Below are 19,079 nucleotides of genomic sequence, written 5' to 3'. Positions count from 1 at the left end.
TTAAACATTATTGCGACTCTTGATATGAAAATGAAAAGTGTATAATGTTAATTCTCATTTAAAATTTTATAAAAATTTAACATACCTAATTTTACATCGCCATGGTCTGTCAATAAAATATTAGCACCCTAGAACAAAAAACACAAATACTATTAAATTAGCATCATAAAATTTCTTCCAATAGAATTGGCAATTTGAATGTATTAAATGAACTTACTTTGATATCTCTATGCATTTTGCCTTTAGTATGCAAATAGGCAAGACCCTAAAAGTTAAAAAAAAAAAGAATGTATCAGCAAAACTGTAAATGTGACTCCTAAATTCTTATCGAATAAGAAAAACTAGACTGTCTTTTTTAGAGAGAAAAAACCTAGGTAAGTAAATCATTACTATATTTTAAAGATTTGTTTTCGTTTTTGAGACACAGTCTCACTCTCCTACCCAGGCTGCAGTGCAGTGGCAGCGATTTCGGCTCACTGCAGCCTCCATCTCCTGGGTTCAAGCAATTCTCTTGCCTCAGCCTCCCAAGAAACTGAGATTACAGGCATGCGCCACTATGCCTGGCTAATTTTTGTATTTTTTAGTAGAGGTGGGGTTTCACCACATTGGCCAGACTGGTCTTGAACTCCTGACCTCAAGTGATCCACCCGCCTTGGCCTCCCAAAGTGCTGGGATTACAGGCGTGAGCCACCACACCTGGCCTAAAGATTTCTAATTTATTTTCTGATAAACATCAGAAATATTTCACTAAACACAATCAATCAAGATACTGAACATATTCATTATCCCTAAAAGTTTCCTTATGTGATGTTCCTTTATAATTTTCCCATTCTTCCCCACAACCCTCACAAACACTGATCTGCTTTCTGGCACTATAGATCAGGTGTTCAAAGTTGTTCGACTATTCTAGGTGTTTTGCATTTCCACAGCAATTTCAGAATCAGCATGCCAACTTCTTTAATAAAAAGCCTCCTCAAATTGTGATTGGGGTTGTACTGAATCTGTAGATCAATTTGTGAAGAATTATCATCTTAACAGTATTGAGTCTTCTGGTCTGTGAACATGGTATAGTTCTCCATTTATTTGGGTTTTTAATTTCTCTTGGCAGTTTTGTAGTTTTCTATATGCAGGAGTTTATGCATCTTTTGTCATATTTATCCCAAAGAATGTCATATTCTTTATGTTATTATATGTTGTATTATTTCAACTTCTGATTGTCCGTTGCTAGTATATAGAAATCTGATTGATTTTTGTATATTGGTAGTGAATACTACAATCTTTCTAGCCTCACTTATTAGTTCTAGTAGCTACTTTGTAGATTTTATTCCATTTTCTATTTAGATGATGATGTGGAATGTGAATAAAGAGAGTTGTACTTCCTACTTTCTAATCCAGATGCCTTTTATTTCATTATTTTCTCTTTTTGCACTGGCTGAAACCTCTAGGACAATGTTGAAAAGTAGTAGTAAAGGCAGACTTCATCATTCTGTTTGAGTGAGCTTGGAGGAATAAACATCCCATCTTTTACCATTAAGTATGATTTAGTCATAGGTTTTTCACACAGGTACCCTTTATCAGGTTGACCAAGTTCCCTTCTATTCCTAGCGGGTTCAGAATTTTTTATCGGGGATGACTGCGGATTTTGCTAAATGCCCTTTCTGTGCGTATTTAGATGATAATGTGGTTTTTCTTTTTTAGTTGTTAAGATGAAATGATTTTTGGATATTAAGCCAACACTGCACTCTGGAATAAATTCCACTTGTTTATGATGTATTAACTTTTAAAATATATTACTGGATTACCTTTGCTAAACCTTTTATATTTAATGTTTACACCTAGGTTTATGAAGAATATTAGTCTGTAGTTTTGTTCTCTTGTAAGATTGTTGTCTAATTTTGGTGTCAGAATAATGCTGACTCAAAATGATTCGGGAGTTATTCCTCACTCTTCAATTTTCTAGAAAGGTATATATAGGATTGGCATTATTTCTTTCTTGTATGTTTGGTAGAATTGACTGTATGGCATCATCTGGCTTGGAGTTTTCTTTGTGAGAATACATATAGGATTATTCAGGTTACTCATAATTGAGTGAGCTTTGGTAGTTTGTGTATCTCTTGTTGAAACTGCCCATTTTATCTAAGTTGTAGGCTTTATTGGTATAATACTGTTCATAATACTGTCTTGTTATCTAATATTTGTAAATTCTGTCTTGATATCCCATCATTCATTTCTGATGCTGACCACTTGTTTCTTCTCTTTTCACTTTTTTCCCTGATCAATCTGTCTAGATGTTTATCATTTTTATTGCTCGTCTCAAAGAATCAGATTTTTATTTCATTGATATTCTCTATTACTATTTTTCCCCTTTCCATTACTTTTATTTCTAATCTGATCTTTTTTTTTTTCCTTTCTCTGCTTACTTTGCATTATATTTGCTCATCTTTTTCCAGCTTCTTAGGTGGAAGCTGAGGATATTAATTTGAGAGTTTCTATTTAGTGCTATAAATTTCCCTGTAAGTACAGACTGAATATCCCTTATCCAAAATGCTTGGAACCAGAAATATTCCAGATTTCAGATTTTTTAGTACTTGCAGAATATTTACTGGTTATGCATCCCTAATCAGAAAATAGAAAATACAAAATGCTCCAATGAGCATTTTCTTTGAGCATAATGTTGGACTTTCTTAAACATTTCTTGTAGGATGGGTCTGCTGGTGATTTGTTCTTTCAGTGTTTATAAGTCTGAAAAACTCTATTTTGTCTTTGTTTTTGAAAGAGATTTTCCCGAGGAATAGAATTTTAGGTTGACAATTTCTTTCCAGTACTTGAAAGATTTTTCACTGTCTTCTCACTTATTTCTAACAATAAATCTTGTCTTTGTTCTTTTGTATATCACGAGTCCTGTTCTGAATGCTTCTAAGATGTCCTAATCAAATAAGCAATTTGATTCATGTGTCTTAGTGTAGTTTTTTTTTTTTTCTTTTTTTCTTTTTTTTTTTTTTGTGCTCAGGGTTTGTTGAGCACTTTGGATCTGTGGGTTCCTATTAATAGTTATCACCAAATATGGAAAATTTTCAGCCATCTCCCCTTTTCAGTTTGTCTCCCTTTTCTCTTTTGTTTTCCTTTTTTTTCTTTGTCTGTTTCTTTCATTTTTTCCCTAATTTTTGTCCCTTTTTCTTCTGTTGTCCCTTCAAGGACACCAATTATATCCATATTAGGCCATTTGAAATTGTCCTACAGCTTAATGACACTCTTCATTTAGAAAATTTTTTTTTCTTTCCATGTTTCATTTTGAATATTTTCCATCTCTATGCCCTCAAATTCAAACTAATATACGTTTTTTGCAATATTTAATCATCTATTAATTTCGTCCTTTGCTAACTCCATCAGACACTGTGGTTTTCATCTCTACAAGTCTGACTTGGGCCTTTTTTATACCTTCCATATCTCAAGTTATTATAACTGTTTTAAAGTTTTTGTCTGCTAATTCTAGCATCTCTGTCAGTGTGGGTTGGTTTTACTGATTTTCATTTTATTATGCTTCTTTGCTTGTCTGGTAATCTTTGAGTACACTCCCAACATTGTGCATTTCACTTTGTTGGGGCTGTATATTTTTGAATTTTCAAAAATACTCCAATACTCTGAAGTACTCTCCAATACTCTACGTTAAATACTCTAACTGGCTTGGGACCCCACCTGGGTTCCTTCTCCCTATACTGTGGCCTGAAAACTTTCCAAAGGCCATAAGCTGGGGCAATTATATGGCTTCCTTGATTTGTTTCCTATTTTTCAGGCCTCACTGTCCTTCATTACTTGATGTTCAGTTTCTTGAAAATCACTGTTTCATATATTTTGCCTACTTTATTTGATTGTTTTGGGTGGCATGGTAAATCTACTTCTTGTTACTCGATTTTGACCAGATATGGAAGTTTACCTGCATAACAGAATTTTAAAATTGGAAATAACCTTGGAGGTATTCCCTTCCTAAGCTTCATATTAGGTTTTTATTAAAAAATTTTTTTCTGTATTTTTTATGGGTAAATAGTAGGTATATATTTATGGGGTATTTATTTGGTACAGGCAGGCAATGTGAAATAAGCACATCATGGAGAAAGGGGTATCCATCCCCTCAAACATGTATCCTTTGAGTTACAAGCAATCCAATGACACTCTTTGTTATATTAAAATATAAAATTCAGTTATTACTGACTATAGTCACCCTGTTGTGTTATCAAATACTAGGACTTATTCACTCATTCTTTTTTTTGGTACCCATTAATCATCCCCACTTCCCCCCAACACCATATCAAATCCCTTCTCAGCCTCTGGTAACCATCCTTCTACTTTCTATGTCTATGAGTTAATTGTTTTGATTTTTAGATCCCACAAATAAGAACATGTGATGTTTGTCTTTCTGTCCCTGGCTTATTTCACTTAACATGAGGATCTCCAGTTCCATCTATGTTCTTGCAAATAAGCCTCATTTTATATACTCACGCATCACATAACAATAGGGATGCATACATTCTGAGAAATGCATTGTTAGGCAATTTTGTTGTACAAGTATCATAGAGGGCACTTGCATAAACATGGATGGTATATACATATAGCCTACTAAACACCTAGGGTGTATGTATAGCCCTATTGCTCCTAAGCTACAAATCTGTGCAGCACATTACTGTACTGATATCGTAGGAACTGTAACACAATGGCAATTACTGTGTATCTAAACATATCCAAGCATAGAAAAGGTACACTAAAAATATAGTATTAAAACCTTATGGGACCACTGTTGTATATGTAGCCCACTGTTGACCGAAATGTTATGCAGTGCAGCATTGTATTTTGGGAACTAGAATTATATAAATGGTTACGGTCATATACCAGCGCCAGAGTACAAATCGATCTTTGTTGTTTTTTTTTTTAATTTTTCACCTCCACTCTGTACTTCGTTTAATACTTAGGGGAACAATGAACTCTGGAAATTAAAATACAAAGAAAATGAATTTGTCAGTAATTCCCTACTATGAGTGTATGATTAAGTTTGTATTTTATGTAGATACAGTAAAGTAGGTTTCTATGTTATGCAAATGTTATAGGAATATACACACACATATACACATATATATTATACATCTCTCTCTCTACATATAAATATATATATGTCAGATAAATTAATCTGATTTATCTCTAAGATTTGGCAGTGGTTATGTCTTTTAAGGCATGTGGGAACCAACTCTTCAAAACTGACTAGAACTTTTTCCTAGATCAGCCCACTCTCCCATTTTGAAAAACATGAAAGAACAACGCATAGAGTATCAATTTCATTTCTAAACAAACTACACAGTCTAGGAAATGTAGGGATAGAAGCATTAATTAACAATTATCAGTTGTAAATTACAAACATACAAACCATAATCACTACTACTTATTCCCTCCTCCTAATTTAAATGCCTTAAAGTATATGAACAAAATTGTGAATTACTAATTTTCTCAGTGAGTAGTCTTTCAGGGCACTGAAAAAAATAAATAATTTGGGGGAAATACCACATACTCTATATCTTTATTGAATATTCATAACCTATTTTAGCATACTTAAAGTTTTCACAGGCCCTGAAGTAAAGAAATCTGTTTAATGCAATGTTAACCAAACTTACAAAAAGAGATTCTGCTATCAATAACACCTGTTAATATCACATAGAACTAGCGTTTTCAGATAACGCCTTGGGTTAATGCCATGCTAATTTATTTTATTTCAAGAGAAAGAGTAAAAGCCCCTATGTCTCATGGAAGAGATTCCTTTTACTGCCATAAACTTGAAGAGAACGCTTAGACAACTTGTTACAATTGAGAGGTCTGGTGATTCATTCTTGAAAACCAATTTACACAACTGAAGGCCAAGTGCTATAAAGCAGAATACCTCACATGACCATGGTGTGCATCAGCATCAAAGTGGAATTCCACATATGATCACTGTATATGTCGGCATCAGTTTAAATGAATTCATGTGATTCATTCATGAAAGAAAAATAACTAGTTTTACAGAATTATAATATAAGAGATTAACAGAAAAATCATTTTGTTGTACCCTTTCCCTTTCTCTTTAAGACAGACTATCATTTTACAGTTATCAATTGTCAACCTAGATAGAATTGCCTTTCTAATTACATTAAGAAAATATAGTACCTGTAAAGTTTCTCTGCATACATAGGCTATTTGCAATTCTGATAATGGTCCAGTAACTAGAAACAAGAAGAGACCACAATGTTATACATTTAAACCTAACAGATTAAAAACAGTCTACTTAAAAAATGACAAACTAGGCCAGGCGCAGTGGCTCACTGCCTATAATCCCAGCACTTTGGGAGGTCAAGGCGGGTGGATCACGAGGTCAAGAGATCGAGACCATCCTGGCCAACATGGTGAAACCCTGTCTCTACTAAAAATGCAAACATTGGCTGGGCGTGGTGGTGCGCACCTGTAGTCCCAGCTACTTGGGAGGCTGAGGTAGGAGAATTGCTTGAACCAGGGAGGTGGGGGTTGCAGTGAGCTGAGATCGCACCACTGCACTCCAGCCTGGCAACAGAACGAGACACAGTCTCGGAAAAAAAAACAAAACAGACGAACTATTATAAAACAACTTCTATTTATACAGTTGGATGACTTCTCTTCTGATTGTGAGGATGTATTATTTTTGTCATCAAGAGACAAAAACGAAAGGTAACACTGAGAATTTTTTCAAATGTACTTTAAAAATAAAAGATTTAACTCCATACAACTTTGGTCTGTGAAAATATTAAGCACTCATGTGCAAAGCATAGTGGTATGCATCACAGGAAGGTCTATAGAAAGCAAACCTGAATAATTTTTCAAAAATGAAGAAATACATATAACTAATTAGTTATATAGAGAAATAGAGAACCATAGAGATTGACTGTTCCAATATATTAAAAGGCATCATATACATTTTTAAAGATCAAGATGCTATTTCTTCAGTATAATTCTTTACCACACCTATCAAAACAGAGGCTTGATCTAGTACCTTATCTAAGAATTTAAAAAATAACCATGTCACTTTTGGCAACCAGATCTCTCCCTAATATGAAATATAAAATTCTTCTTATTTCAAGAACTCAACCAGAGGTTTTGTGACTATGCCTTTCAATACCATGAGAGTAATTCTGGGGTGGTATCTGCTGACAGTGAAACCAAATCAGGTAATCATGTGTATTCTTCACCTAGAGAAATATTCTACTGCATATTTTAATCACTGGCTCTCTTTACCCATTCAGGAAAATAAACTTCTGATTCTTAGTAACATGATAAATAGTAGTAAAACAAGAAAAGTCACTTTATTAACAACATCTAATTATAAATGTAGATTTTCTTGATTATTATGCTATCTAGTATACTAACTACCAGGATGGGTACTACTTAGGTTCAATTTAATTCAACAAATATCAGGTTTAATAAGACAAAGTCAAAATTTCGTGAAAAAATAAAATTAATGTTTCAAAGCTATTCTTTAAACTTAGAAGTTGCAAAAAAAAGAGCCAGCTATATAGTTTGATTTTATCCATATAGTCCTATGAGTGCTCTCATTTTATAAAAATGTGAATGGATAAAAATTACAATTACTGAATAAAAACTTTTCATAGAAAAGACAGCTATTTATTTATTTATTAGACAGTCTTGTTCTCTCGCCCAGGCTGGAGTGCAGTGTCGTGATCTTGGCTCACTGCAACCACCGTCTCCCGGGTGCAAGTGATTTCTCCTGCCTCAGCCTCCCAAGTAGCTGGGATTACAGGTGCCTGCCACCATGCTCAGCTAATTTTTGTATTTTTAGTAGATATGGGGTTTTACCATGTTGGCAAGGCTGGTCTCAAACTCCTGACCTTGGCCTCCCAAAGTGCTGGGATTACAGGCATGAGAAGATAGCAATTCTTTATAAAATCACAGAAAAAAATGAAATCCGGTGGCACAGAGAATTTTAAATCCATATGCATAAGAGATAGCCTGAATCATAATAATTTGTGTATTTGTAACAGTTTTGTGATGTTAAACATTTTTGTTAATAAAGAGGTAGTGATCAGTGTTTAGGCATCAGTCAGAATTTTTGTTGTTACGGATTATTTGTTGTGACAAAATTAGATAATTATGACATTTTAAAATTGATAAGTACTATATTGATAAGTTTTTATTATAATTTAAACATTTACTTCTGAGTTTTGCTTTCCCTCTCCTGTGGTAATGACTTAATCAACTGGTAGGTATTCTTTCATTTTGCTATACATTTACACCGTATATTTATACTTATAAGAACATAATTTTTAAAAGCCTAAGTATGACCAAGTATGTTATACATATTCTTTCATGATTCAATTTTTCCATTTAAAAACAAGCCTTAGGGACATATACCCAGGCCAATAATTACGAAGTAACTTCATCTTTTTAAGTGCCGCACAGTATTCTATATTACAAGTTGAAGAGTAGTTTATTTAACCACTGATCTATTGATTGACATTTTAAAACTAGGCTCTGTAGTTACAACCTATTATTTGAAGTGAAATAGCACTTCTGTTTTTATATCTACTGTGGCTGCATCTGTAAACTGCATGACTAAATTTTGATAAGGTTTCCAATATAAAGATTTCAGCATACAAACTTTAAAAATATTTCACATAATTCTTCAAAACGAATTATAAAATGAGTGGCTACAATGTGAGTTTTACTATCCCATATCCATGTCAAACAAGGAGAAGAAAAATTGTAAGGATCTACGTTTAGTCTCATAAATTCTAGAAATTCAAGAAATTGCCAGCAGCAACAAAACAAATTAAAAGCTAAACAGTAGAGCCAAAACTAAAACTTTCTAAACAGTATTAGAATGTCATGTCAAATTCAGCTCAGAAAACTGCCTAAATTAATGGAATACTAAATAAAATACTCGAAACTTTAAAACAATACATATTAATACAAAAATATTACAGTAACAAGTAAATTGTTTTTCTGGTTAGCAGATTAAGTTATTAAGACAGACACATAACTTCCTTTCTGTGAGTTACCCCTTGCATTTCAATTTTTTTTTACAAGGAAATTTAGGAAGTTTCATTTGTAGATAAAATACTTTCCTAGAGATTATATTTAAAGAGTAAAATTTGGATTATATAAATACTTTTGCATTTCTCAGTTTGGGCTCAGGCAAGTTTAATTGACTAACCAATAAAAAATAAATATCAATTTCTGTTATGCAGTGCTCCGGGAACAGAAGAATGCAAAATAGTAAGTCTACCTGTTAGTATCCATGGTTAACTGGAAATATCAAACAACAATCATTAAAACCAAAGTCTGTTTAAAATGTAAAGTCAAATTAACAGTACCATGGTAAATATCTTGAAGTGATCCGCCACCACAGTATTCCATACAAATCCACAGTTTTTCCCGACTAATACAAAAAAGAAAGAAAATTATATTAGCTAGTAATCCTCAATCACTGAAATACTCTAAGGCTGTCACTCTTTAGCACACCAAGGTTCAGGATGGACTGCAAAGTGCAACAGGAAACTGCCATGCAATCTTGCTACAATATACAGAAAAGCACATTAATTTCAGCTTTGTTCCCAACTTAAGCGGTTTAGAATATGATCAGTTTTATAAATTAAAACACTTACTTGTAATCACTTATAATGTTTCATTAAAATTGCCAGATAAGGTACAAATGTAAAAATGGGAGTACCATTATTAATATATACTAGGGGAAAACCCTAGAAATAGGAAGACTCTAAAAAATTCAGAACTTTGCAGTGTTTAAAAACATACATATATAGTAGCACTTGCATGGAAGGGAGAGAGTGTAGTAGCAAAGAGTATATAAAATACAAAGAGAGATGATGCTTTTTTTCCCCCCTTACCTAAGGTAACTCCCAAAGTAGGCAACGATGTTACAATGTTTACATTCTTTAACCATAAATATTTCTTGTTGAATCAAAGAAAAATCATCTCCTGGAAAACAAAATAAGTTGTTTATCATGTTACTCAAAATCTCTACATATGAAAAGAAGGAAGGAAAATTTTACAATAAATATTAGAGATGAGGAATTAGGCATTCTTAACACTTCAGTGAAAATGCAAACTGGTAGAATCTTTCCATAAAGTCAGAAGTCTTTAAAACATGCAGAATCTTTGAACCCACAATTTCACTTACAATTTTTTTTTTTCTTAAGGAGACATGTACAAAGACAGATGTTTACTACAGTATGGTTTAATAATGCAAGAATGGTTAAATAAATTACAGTACAGTGTGTTGTGACATGAAAATAGGTTTATATTATGTGAAAAAGGAGATTATATATTATTTTAGTATATAGAAGAAGTATTTCAAAAGTAACTTTGCTTTCTTCCTTTTTGGCCTGTATTTTACAATTAGTTTATCACAGACCCATATAAGTTAATTAGAAAAAGCTACATTAGGCCTGGCACAGTGGCTCACACCTGTAATTCTAGTACTTTGGGAGGCCAAGGTGGGCGGATCACTTGAGGTCAGGAGTTCGAGACCAGCCTGGCCAACATGGTGAAACCCTGTCTCTACTAAAAACACAAAAATTAGATGGGTGTGGTGGTGGGCACCTGTAATCTTCAAACTTGAAAAGCAACTTCAAGTTTAAAATCAGTGGGCAACATAGTGAGCCTCTCTTCCCCTCACTAAAAAAAAGTTCAGTGGTGTCCAGACAGACTCTGGCTCTAACTCAAAGTCATCTTAGAAAAACATACAAGGCCAAGAATGAAAAACTCAGCAATTAGGTCTTAGATAAATAAACAAAATCTTCACACAAGTCAGAGATATTTTTTCCCTTTATACTTTCAACTTTTTCAATTCAAAACCAAAATAGAGCTTTAAATATTTTTGCCATGCCATTAAAAGCTTTTAAAGAACCTATCACTACTGATGTGGTTTAAACATATATTTAGCTTCATACAAAAATTAGCTCGGTGTAGTGGCAGGTGCCTGTGGTCCCAGCTACTTGGGAGGCTAAGGCAGGAGAATTGCTTGAACCTGGGAGGCGGACGTCGCAGTGAGCAGAGAGCCACCACTGCACTCCAGTCTGGCGACAGAGCAAGGCTCTGCCTCAAAAACAAAACAAAAATCCACACATATATTTAGTTTAACTATTAATATGCCACATTTATTTATAATCATTAGAGCATTTTTTTAACAGTCAATTCATGTAAACATTAACTGATAGTTCAGTTACAGAATTTCATGTTAACAATTTTAAAGGGTTAGGAAAGCCAAACAAGGGTACAATCTTCTAACTGAATGAATGTCTGAGAGAAAATCTTTAAAGATAATCTAGCTTTCATTTGTAAACTGGGAAACCGTGTATTACATAAATGGTCACATATACCCTAAACATAAGTGCACAAATGGCAACTTGTTACAACTGAAAATGTACTTCTTAATGGTTTGACAATAAAAGAGGATCAAAGGAGATAATCCAAAATAGAAGATGATCTCCTGTTACTCATTATCAGTTTAGGCAGAAGCTGTGAGTAAGCCCTGGAGGTAACAGTAGAAAGTCTGCCTACCTAGGTGCAGACGAAAGGCCCTGCTTTCTGTGTTCACTCACGGGAACCAGAATACTTTCTTCTTTTATATCACTCCTCCATCTGAGCCTTTTCCATCACAGCATTATAATTTCTTCTTTACACATGCTGATTTCCCTCAAACGGGCTAAATTCTAGCCCATCTTTCATATTTGAAAAAATATGAATTATAAAGGAAAGAAGAGTAAAGCAGCACATAATTTTGTTAACATATGTGTATTAGTCCTTTCTCACACTGCTATACAGAACTACCCAAGACTGGGTAATTTATAAAGAAAAGAGGTTTAATTGACTTACACTTCTGCATGGCTCAGGAGGCCTTACAGTCATGGCAAAAGGGGAAGCAGGTAAGTCTTACATTGTGGCAGGCGAGAGAGTGTGTGTGTTACGGGAACTGTCAGACACTTACAAAACCATCAGATCTCATGAGAACTCACTATCATGAGAACAGCATGGGGGAAACCACTCCCATGACCCAATCACCTCCCACCAGGTCTCTCCTTCGCCACCTAATTACAATTCAAGATGAGATTTGGGTGGGGACACAAAGCCTAACCATATCAATATGTTATTCTTTGGATTCCCACCTACTCACTTTTAAATGTGCACAGAAGCCTTATATCTGAGCTGTGCTGAAAAATTCTTCAGTTAAGTCTGGGATTTAGAACAGATTTTCTCACACGAGTAGCTTCACATATGGTGCCTAACTTCTCAATCGTGTGTAAATTCTTAAACTGACCTGTAAAAGTCAATAATATGGCTGAATTAATACTACTAGTAACAAACTACTACCTCTTGGCAGTAGTTTTGAGTTCTGAGTTCCACCCACAACTGTGTTCCCAGCAGCAGGTACGTGAGGTTTCTACCAGGGAAGGTGAGGTCTTGGTGAGAGTGAATGACAACTTTTTACAGCTGTAGCTGGAAGCAAGAATTCCCAAGCACAGGTTATTAATAACTCAGATGTTTGAACTCCAGCTTCAGATATATTCTTCATATATCTGCTTCACTATTATATTATTTGAAACTTTAATGCAAAGAGAGTAAAATCTTCTGTGAACTGAAATTATACCACGGAAGAGACTTACATAAAGGTAATATTTTTGTAGTTTATCCTGAGAGGTAGGTAAGCTAAATATGGTTATCATAGATGTAGCTATTCTTTGATGGCCTACATCAGCCTCATAAAAATAATCTGAAATTTGGATAGTTGGTTTTATTCTTTTAATTGGGTGATAAGCCAAAATAATATTACTTTCCACTGAGATGTGGCATAAAATCCACTAGGTTCAGAGAACTTAGGCTTGTAGGTTCCAGCCCTGTTGCTCACCAGCCTGGGCAACATAGAGACTTCGTCTTCACAAATAAGCTAGGCATGGTGGCACGCACCTGTAGTCCCAGCTACTCAGGAGGCTGAGGTGGCAGGACTGCTTGAGCCCAAGAGTTTGAGGTTGCAGTGAGCTATAATCACACCACTGTACTTCAGACTAGGGAACAGAGTGAGGGCCTGTCTCCAAAAAAAAGGGTACTTGCTTAAAGAAGAGAAATTTTATTCTTCACACCTTGGCAATGTAAGGATGAGACTAGTTGAGAACCACAGAGCCCCTTATCTTATCTTCAGTTTTCACTATATACCTATTACTGAATGTCTTGCTAGTACCTTACATTTAATATGTCCTAAAGTACCAATATCTTTTCTTAAAAACCAATATTATTATTATTATTATATTATTATCATTATTATTTGAGATACAGTCTCGTTTTGTCACCCAGGCTGGAGTGCAGTGGCGCTATCTTGGCTCACTGCAACCTCTGTCTCCCAGGGTTCAAGAGATTCTTCTGCCTCAGCCTCCCGAGTAGGACTACAGGCATGCACCACCGCACCGGGCTAATTTTTGTATTTTTTAGTAGAGACGGGTTTCACCATATTGGCCAGGCTGGTCTCAAACTCCTGACCTCGTGATCCGCCTGCCTCAGCCTCCCAAAGTGCTGGGATTACAAGCGTGAGGCCACCGCACCCAACCCAATTTAATATTACTAAGACGTCAATACTACCCAAAGTGATATAAATAGCTACACAATCCCTGTGAAAAATTCTGGTAACTTTTTTTTTTTTTTCAGAAATAGAAAAGAATCATTCTAAAATTTGTATAAAATTAAAAAGACTCTCCATAGCCAAAACAATTTTGAAAAAGAAGAACAAAGTTGGAAGACTCATGTTTCCTGATTTCAAAACTTACTAAAAGCTACCCTAATAGAAACAGTAGGGTACTGGCATAAAGACAGACATATTTAAAACCAATGGAATAGAACAGAGAGCCCAGAAACAAACCCTCATGTAGTACATGGTCAAATGATCTTCAACAAGGGTATCAGGACTACTTGATGGGGAGAGGGCAGTCTCTTCAACAAATGGTGTTGGGGAAACTGGATATCCACATGCAAAAGAATGAAGTTGGACCCCTGCCTTAAACCATACACAAAACTTAAAATGAAATAAAGATATAATTGTAAGTCCCCAAACTATCAAACTCCTAGAAGAAATCATAGAAGACAAGCTTCGTGACATTGGATTTGGCAGTTATTTCTTGTATATGACACCAAAAGCACAGGTAACAAAAAACAGGTGAGACTACACATGAAATTAAAAAAATTTTTGTTCACCAAAGGACAAAATCAACAGAGTTGAAATGGCAACCTATGGAATAGGAGAAAATATTTTCAAATCCTGTATCTAAGAAGGGTTTAACACCCAGAATATATAAAGAACTCCTAGGACTCACAACAAAAAATCAAATAATCTGATTTTAAAAATGGGAAAGGACTTGAGTACACATTTATCCAAAGATGACCTGCAAACAGCCAATAAGCACATGAAAACATGCTCAACATCATTAATCAGAGAAAAATAAAACCACAATGAGATATCACTTCACATTCATTAGGATGGCTACAATTTAAAAAAAAAGGCAGAAAATAAAACTGGTTAGAGGTGATGTGGAGAAGCTAGAACCCTTGTACATTGTTGTTGATATTGCAAACCAGTGAGACTGCTACAGAAAACAGTGTAACAGTTTCTCAACAAATTAAAGGTGGAATTATCACATGACCCCAATAATCATGGTTTTAGGTTTATATCCAAAAGAACTGAAAATAGGATCTCAAAGAGAGATTTGTACACCCATGTTCATAGCAGCATTATTTCCAATAGCCAAGAGGTAGAGGCAACCCAGTTTGACAGAATGTCTATTGACAGAAGAATGAATAAAACTGTAGTATATGAAAAATATGCACACTTAAAAAGGAAATCCTGCCATATGCTATAACATAGATGAACCTTGAGAACATTATGCTAAGTGAAACAGGCTACTCAGAAAAGGACAAATACTGTATGATTCCACTTATATAAAGTATCTAAAGGAGCCAAATTCATAGACACCAACAGAATGGTGGTTACTAGTGGCTGTGGGGGGGGGCAGCAAAGAGGAGCTGTTGTTTAGTGAATATAGAGTTAGTTTTGCAAGATGAAAAATTCTAGAGAACTGTTTCACAACAATGTAAATATACTTAAAACTCCTAAATGATGCACTTAAAAATGGTAAAGACAGCTGGGCATGGTGGCTCACATCTGTAATCCCAGCACTTTTGGAGGCTGAGGCAGGTGGATCACCTGAGGTCAGGAGTTTTAAGACCAGCTTGGCCAACATGGTGAAACCCTGTCTCTACTAAAAATATAAAAAAATTAGTCGGGTGTAGTGGTGGCAGCCTGTAATCCCAGGTACTCGGGAGGCTAAGGCAGGGGAATGGCTTGATCCCAGGAGGTGGAGGTTGCAGTGAGCCGAGATTGTGCCACTGCATTCTAGCCTGGGTGCCAAGAACAAGACTCTTGTCTCAAAAAAATACAAAACAAAAACCAAAAAAACCCAAAAATGGTTAAGATGGTAAAGTTTATGTGTTTTTTACTGAAATTTTAAAAATAATAAAATGTGAACATAGCCTAATTTAATCATTTCACTACAGTTGGATGTCTAAATGAATATATATATATATATACATTTCTTTCTTTTTTGAGACAGGATTTCATTCTGTTGCCCATAGTGCAATGCAGTGATGTGAACATGGTTCACTGAAGCCTCGACATCCTGGGCTCAAGTAATCCTCCTGCCTCAGTGTCCTGAGTAGCTGGGACTACAGAAGCAGGCTGCCATGGTCTACTAATTTTTAAAAATTTTTGTAGAGACGGGGTCTTACTACGTTGTCCAGGCTGGTCTTACATTCCTGGGCTCAAAAGATCCTCTCACCTTAGCCTCCCAAAGTGCTGAGACAACAACAGATGTGAACCACCACTTCCAGACCAAAAATAAATAAATAAATAAAAACTTTCAAAACAAGTATTTAAAATAAATATGCAGTAACCTAAAAATTTGTATATCATTCACAGCAAAATTACAATGTAAAAATTAGATCTCCTAATATGTGCAATGGCAAAAGTTTTCCGTACTAGTAAGTACCAGATACCATTTCTGAAGTTTATGAAATAATGTTAAAGTATCAAAACGAAAACTAATTTTAGTGGTAGTTCATTGTACTAATGAATAAATTAGCAGTACTTTTTCAGAAAATCAATTAATCCAATGCTAAATATTCAATCAGCTAATTTTTAAACAACCATGAAAAATATAGTGACACAATGGTGGCAATCTTGTGAATATGGCTGTTTTGGTTCATAATAATACTTTTTTTTTTCATTGAGTGTAATGAATGTAGAATGTTAAACAGAAGACATTAGTAAACAACACTAATCTTTATTCATTTTCTGTATCTATTATTTAAAACCACTAAAATGACATTTGGGGCATGTATTTGTGCCTTCAAATTAACATTTCCCATTAATTCAGACTTGAACTGTCCAAACAGTGAAGACAGGGTACAAATATTTTACTTTACATAATATTTTTAAAAATCAACGTTGTTAGATTTTTGAATAGAAATTCTGAAAAGAACATACCACCTAACCAGAATAGATGACACTTGTCCTATTTGGCCAAACAACCTACCTTGGGATTTCTTTCAAGAACTTTCACAAGGCAAACAAATGGCTGGTTTAAACCTCCGTATACTTATTGACTTTTTCATATTTACACTACTTTCTCTGCGTATACTTTCAGGAAACAGGATAAAGTATCCCCTGAAAGTCTAAGGAAAGCTTTAAACATCTATTGAAAGATATTTAAAAATTCCTATTTATTTCGAAAACTGTCTACAGAAATACATTTAACTTATTAAAAAATACTAAACTATTTTGTAAGTATTTCTAATTTGCCATTTTAAAAGACAAGCAAGGGAACAAACCAAAAGGGTATTGCATTAATCACCCTGGGTAGTGATGCATTAAATTCTATCCCTGTAAGCAAGGCTGACAATATTTAACAAACTGTAATTTTCATAAGCTTAAAATATTATTTTGTAGTTTCACTATAAAAGAGGGGTAATGGAAGAAAGAGGGAAGGGAAAGTAGGATTCTGATGGTAAGTTTTCCCACAAACTTTGTTCCTGTTCTGGCTGTTGGCCACCACTAGCTACAGACTTGTTGAGCAAACTGAGCACCTGTAAAATGAGTTAGATGGTAGGCTGAAATTCAGACAAAAGACAGGAAAACATAGTGGCACGAACCATCATATTATCTGCCTGGTCTTATAGGGCACTCTGGATGTCTGTCCAAAGAGATGAAAAATGCAACTAAAACTCACAATGGTACCACTGGTGGTATTATTTTCAATGCTAATCACTGGTAAGTCAACTCTACTTAATGTTACCATTTGTAAGGTGGTGACTTTATTTAGTAAGTTATCTACTATAAAAATGTGAAAGAAATGGTTAAATCATTCCTGAAAATAACCATTTTGCCCGTATCTACAAAGAGCAACAAGAACATACAGACATAGGAAGGAATGCTGACTTCATTTTCTTTTACAAATATTTTTGTGGCTAATTAATAAAAGCGATTTTCTGTGCTAACCTATTGTCAACTCTAAGACTTACTGTAGCATTTTTTGACGGTTAGGAAGACCTTCAAAAGCAATCTGTTTCAGTAAAATTTTGAATACAGCATTATGAAATTAAATTGCCAGGGGCAAGTCAGTAAATACAGTCTAGGACTCTAAAATTACCATAAACTTTAATATCCTATTTTTCACCACAGGGAAAAGCACATTAAGTTTACAGCTGGAATTTCATTTACTTAAAAAATTTTTTGTTTATGTTTTACTAGACATGTTTTTTTCTAAGTCATATTGGCAAATAATTGTCTTTTCATGTCTAAATACAATTTTAAACCAGTTCATCTGTTAAATCAATACAAGAAAACACTTTTGTATTATGCTGGCTTTAGTGCAAGTTTTTGAAAGCTGCTGAATACAGTTGAGAATTCATTTTTGAAATACAGCAGTCTCCAAAATTATTTGAAGTATCTGAACTGAATGTTGGGAAAATTCATTAGCATACCATCATATTTTTAATCTAAAGATTCCCTTAAGTCTGTTCCAAAAATGTGAAAAATACCATCTACTTTGGCTTTACCGACAATGCTAAAAGTCCACTGATTTTCCACAAAAATTCCACGGCAAAAAAAAGACAAATACAGGATGCTGAAGATATGAAGAATTTGTTTTGAAAGAAAATTTAAGACAATAAATCCTTCAAACTCTCAGGGATATGAAAGGGGAAAAAAGAGTACAGGTTAATTAAGGCAATAAAATGAAACAATGCTAGTAGAGTTAAGGGGGGAAAAGCTGTGTAGAAATAATACTTGTATAGAACTAATAAAAGCACTGGAACCAACAAGGAATAGAAGCAGTATTGGGGGCCAGGTGTGGTGGTTCACACCTGTAATCCCAGCACTTTGGGAGGCCTAGATCGGCAGATGACTTGCGGCCAGGAGTCCGAGACCAGCCTGGACAACATGGCGAAACTCCGTCTCTACTAAAAATATAAAAATTAGCCGGGTGTGGTGGCACGTGCCTGTAATTCCAGCTACTCAGGAGGCTGAGGCACGAGAATCACCTGAACCCAGTTGGTGGAGGTTGCAGTGAGCTCAGATCATGCCACTGTAGTCCTGCCCAGGGCAACAGAGAGAGACCCTGTTTCAAAAAAAAAAAAAAAAAAAGTAACTGATATGGCAGACTAAAAATTCATTACTTTCCAAAGTAATTAAATAAAAAAATTCAAGAATCTTAAAACAAAGTTTGTTGAAATGGAGAAAAAATCAAAACTGCAGATGAAAAAAGCAGCTCATTGTGTCTCAGGGAGAAAAATCTGTAGAAAATTATTGATACCAAGTTATATTCTGTTGAGATTACTAATTTTGAAGACAAAGAAAGAAATGCCAGCTTTTGCTACAATCAAGTAGTAACAGCAAGTTACCTACTAGGGGAAAAATATCAGGTAGGCCTTACAGTTCTTTCCAACAATATTCAAGG

At 34.7% G+C, this 19,079-nt stretch overlaps 1 protein-coding gene across 7 annotated transcripts in view; it reads right to left on the bottom strand.

Moving 5' to 3' along the window:
- The window catches only part of MAP4K5 (mitogen-activated protein kinase kinase kinase kinase 5), a 106,786-nt gene that overhangs the window by 56,160 nt on the left and 31,547 nt on the right, over nt 1-19,079 (bottom strand). For 5 of the 7 annotated variants that reach the window (XR_002733738.3, XM_023222594.2, XM_023222593.3 and 2 more), the window contains 5 exons: nt 9,912-10,002; nt 9,381-9,445; nt 6,187-6,242; nt 218-265; nt 86-128 (listed from right to left, as the gene is read on the bottom strand). Coding sequence is in view for 6 of the 7 variants with exons in the window: in XM_023222594.2 (XP_023078362.1) it covers nt 86-128; nt 218-265; nt 6,187-6,242; nt 9,381-9,445; nt 9,912-10,002 (303 nt within the window). In the remaining variant the exon portion in view is untranslated. Of the gene's footprint in view, nt 1-85; nt 129-217; nt 266-6,186; nt 6,243-9,380; nt 9,446-9,911; nt 10,003-12,199; nt 12,344-19,079 lie in introns of all 7 variants that reach the window. The other 2 variants (XM_023222597.2, XM_023222598.2) reach the window with 2 other exon arrangements.

The sequence above is a fragment of the Piliocolobus tephrosceles genome, chromosome 6 (assembly GCF_002776525.5).
Source record: "Piliocolobus tephrosceles isolate RC106 chromosome 6, ASM277652v3, whole genome shotgun sequence".
Classification (NCBI taxonomy): Eukaryota; Metazoa; Chordata; class Mammalia; order Primates; family Cercopithecidae; genus Piliocolobus; species Piliocolobus tephrosceles.
Note: the sequence above shows the minus strand (reverse complement) of the source record. Positions and strands in the feature narration are given on the sequence as shown.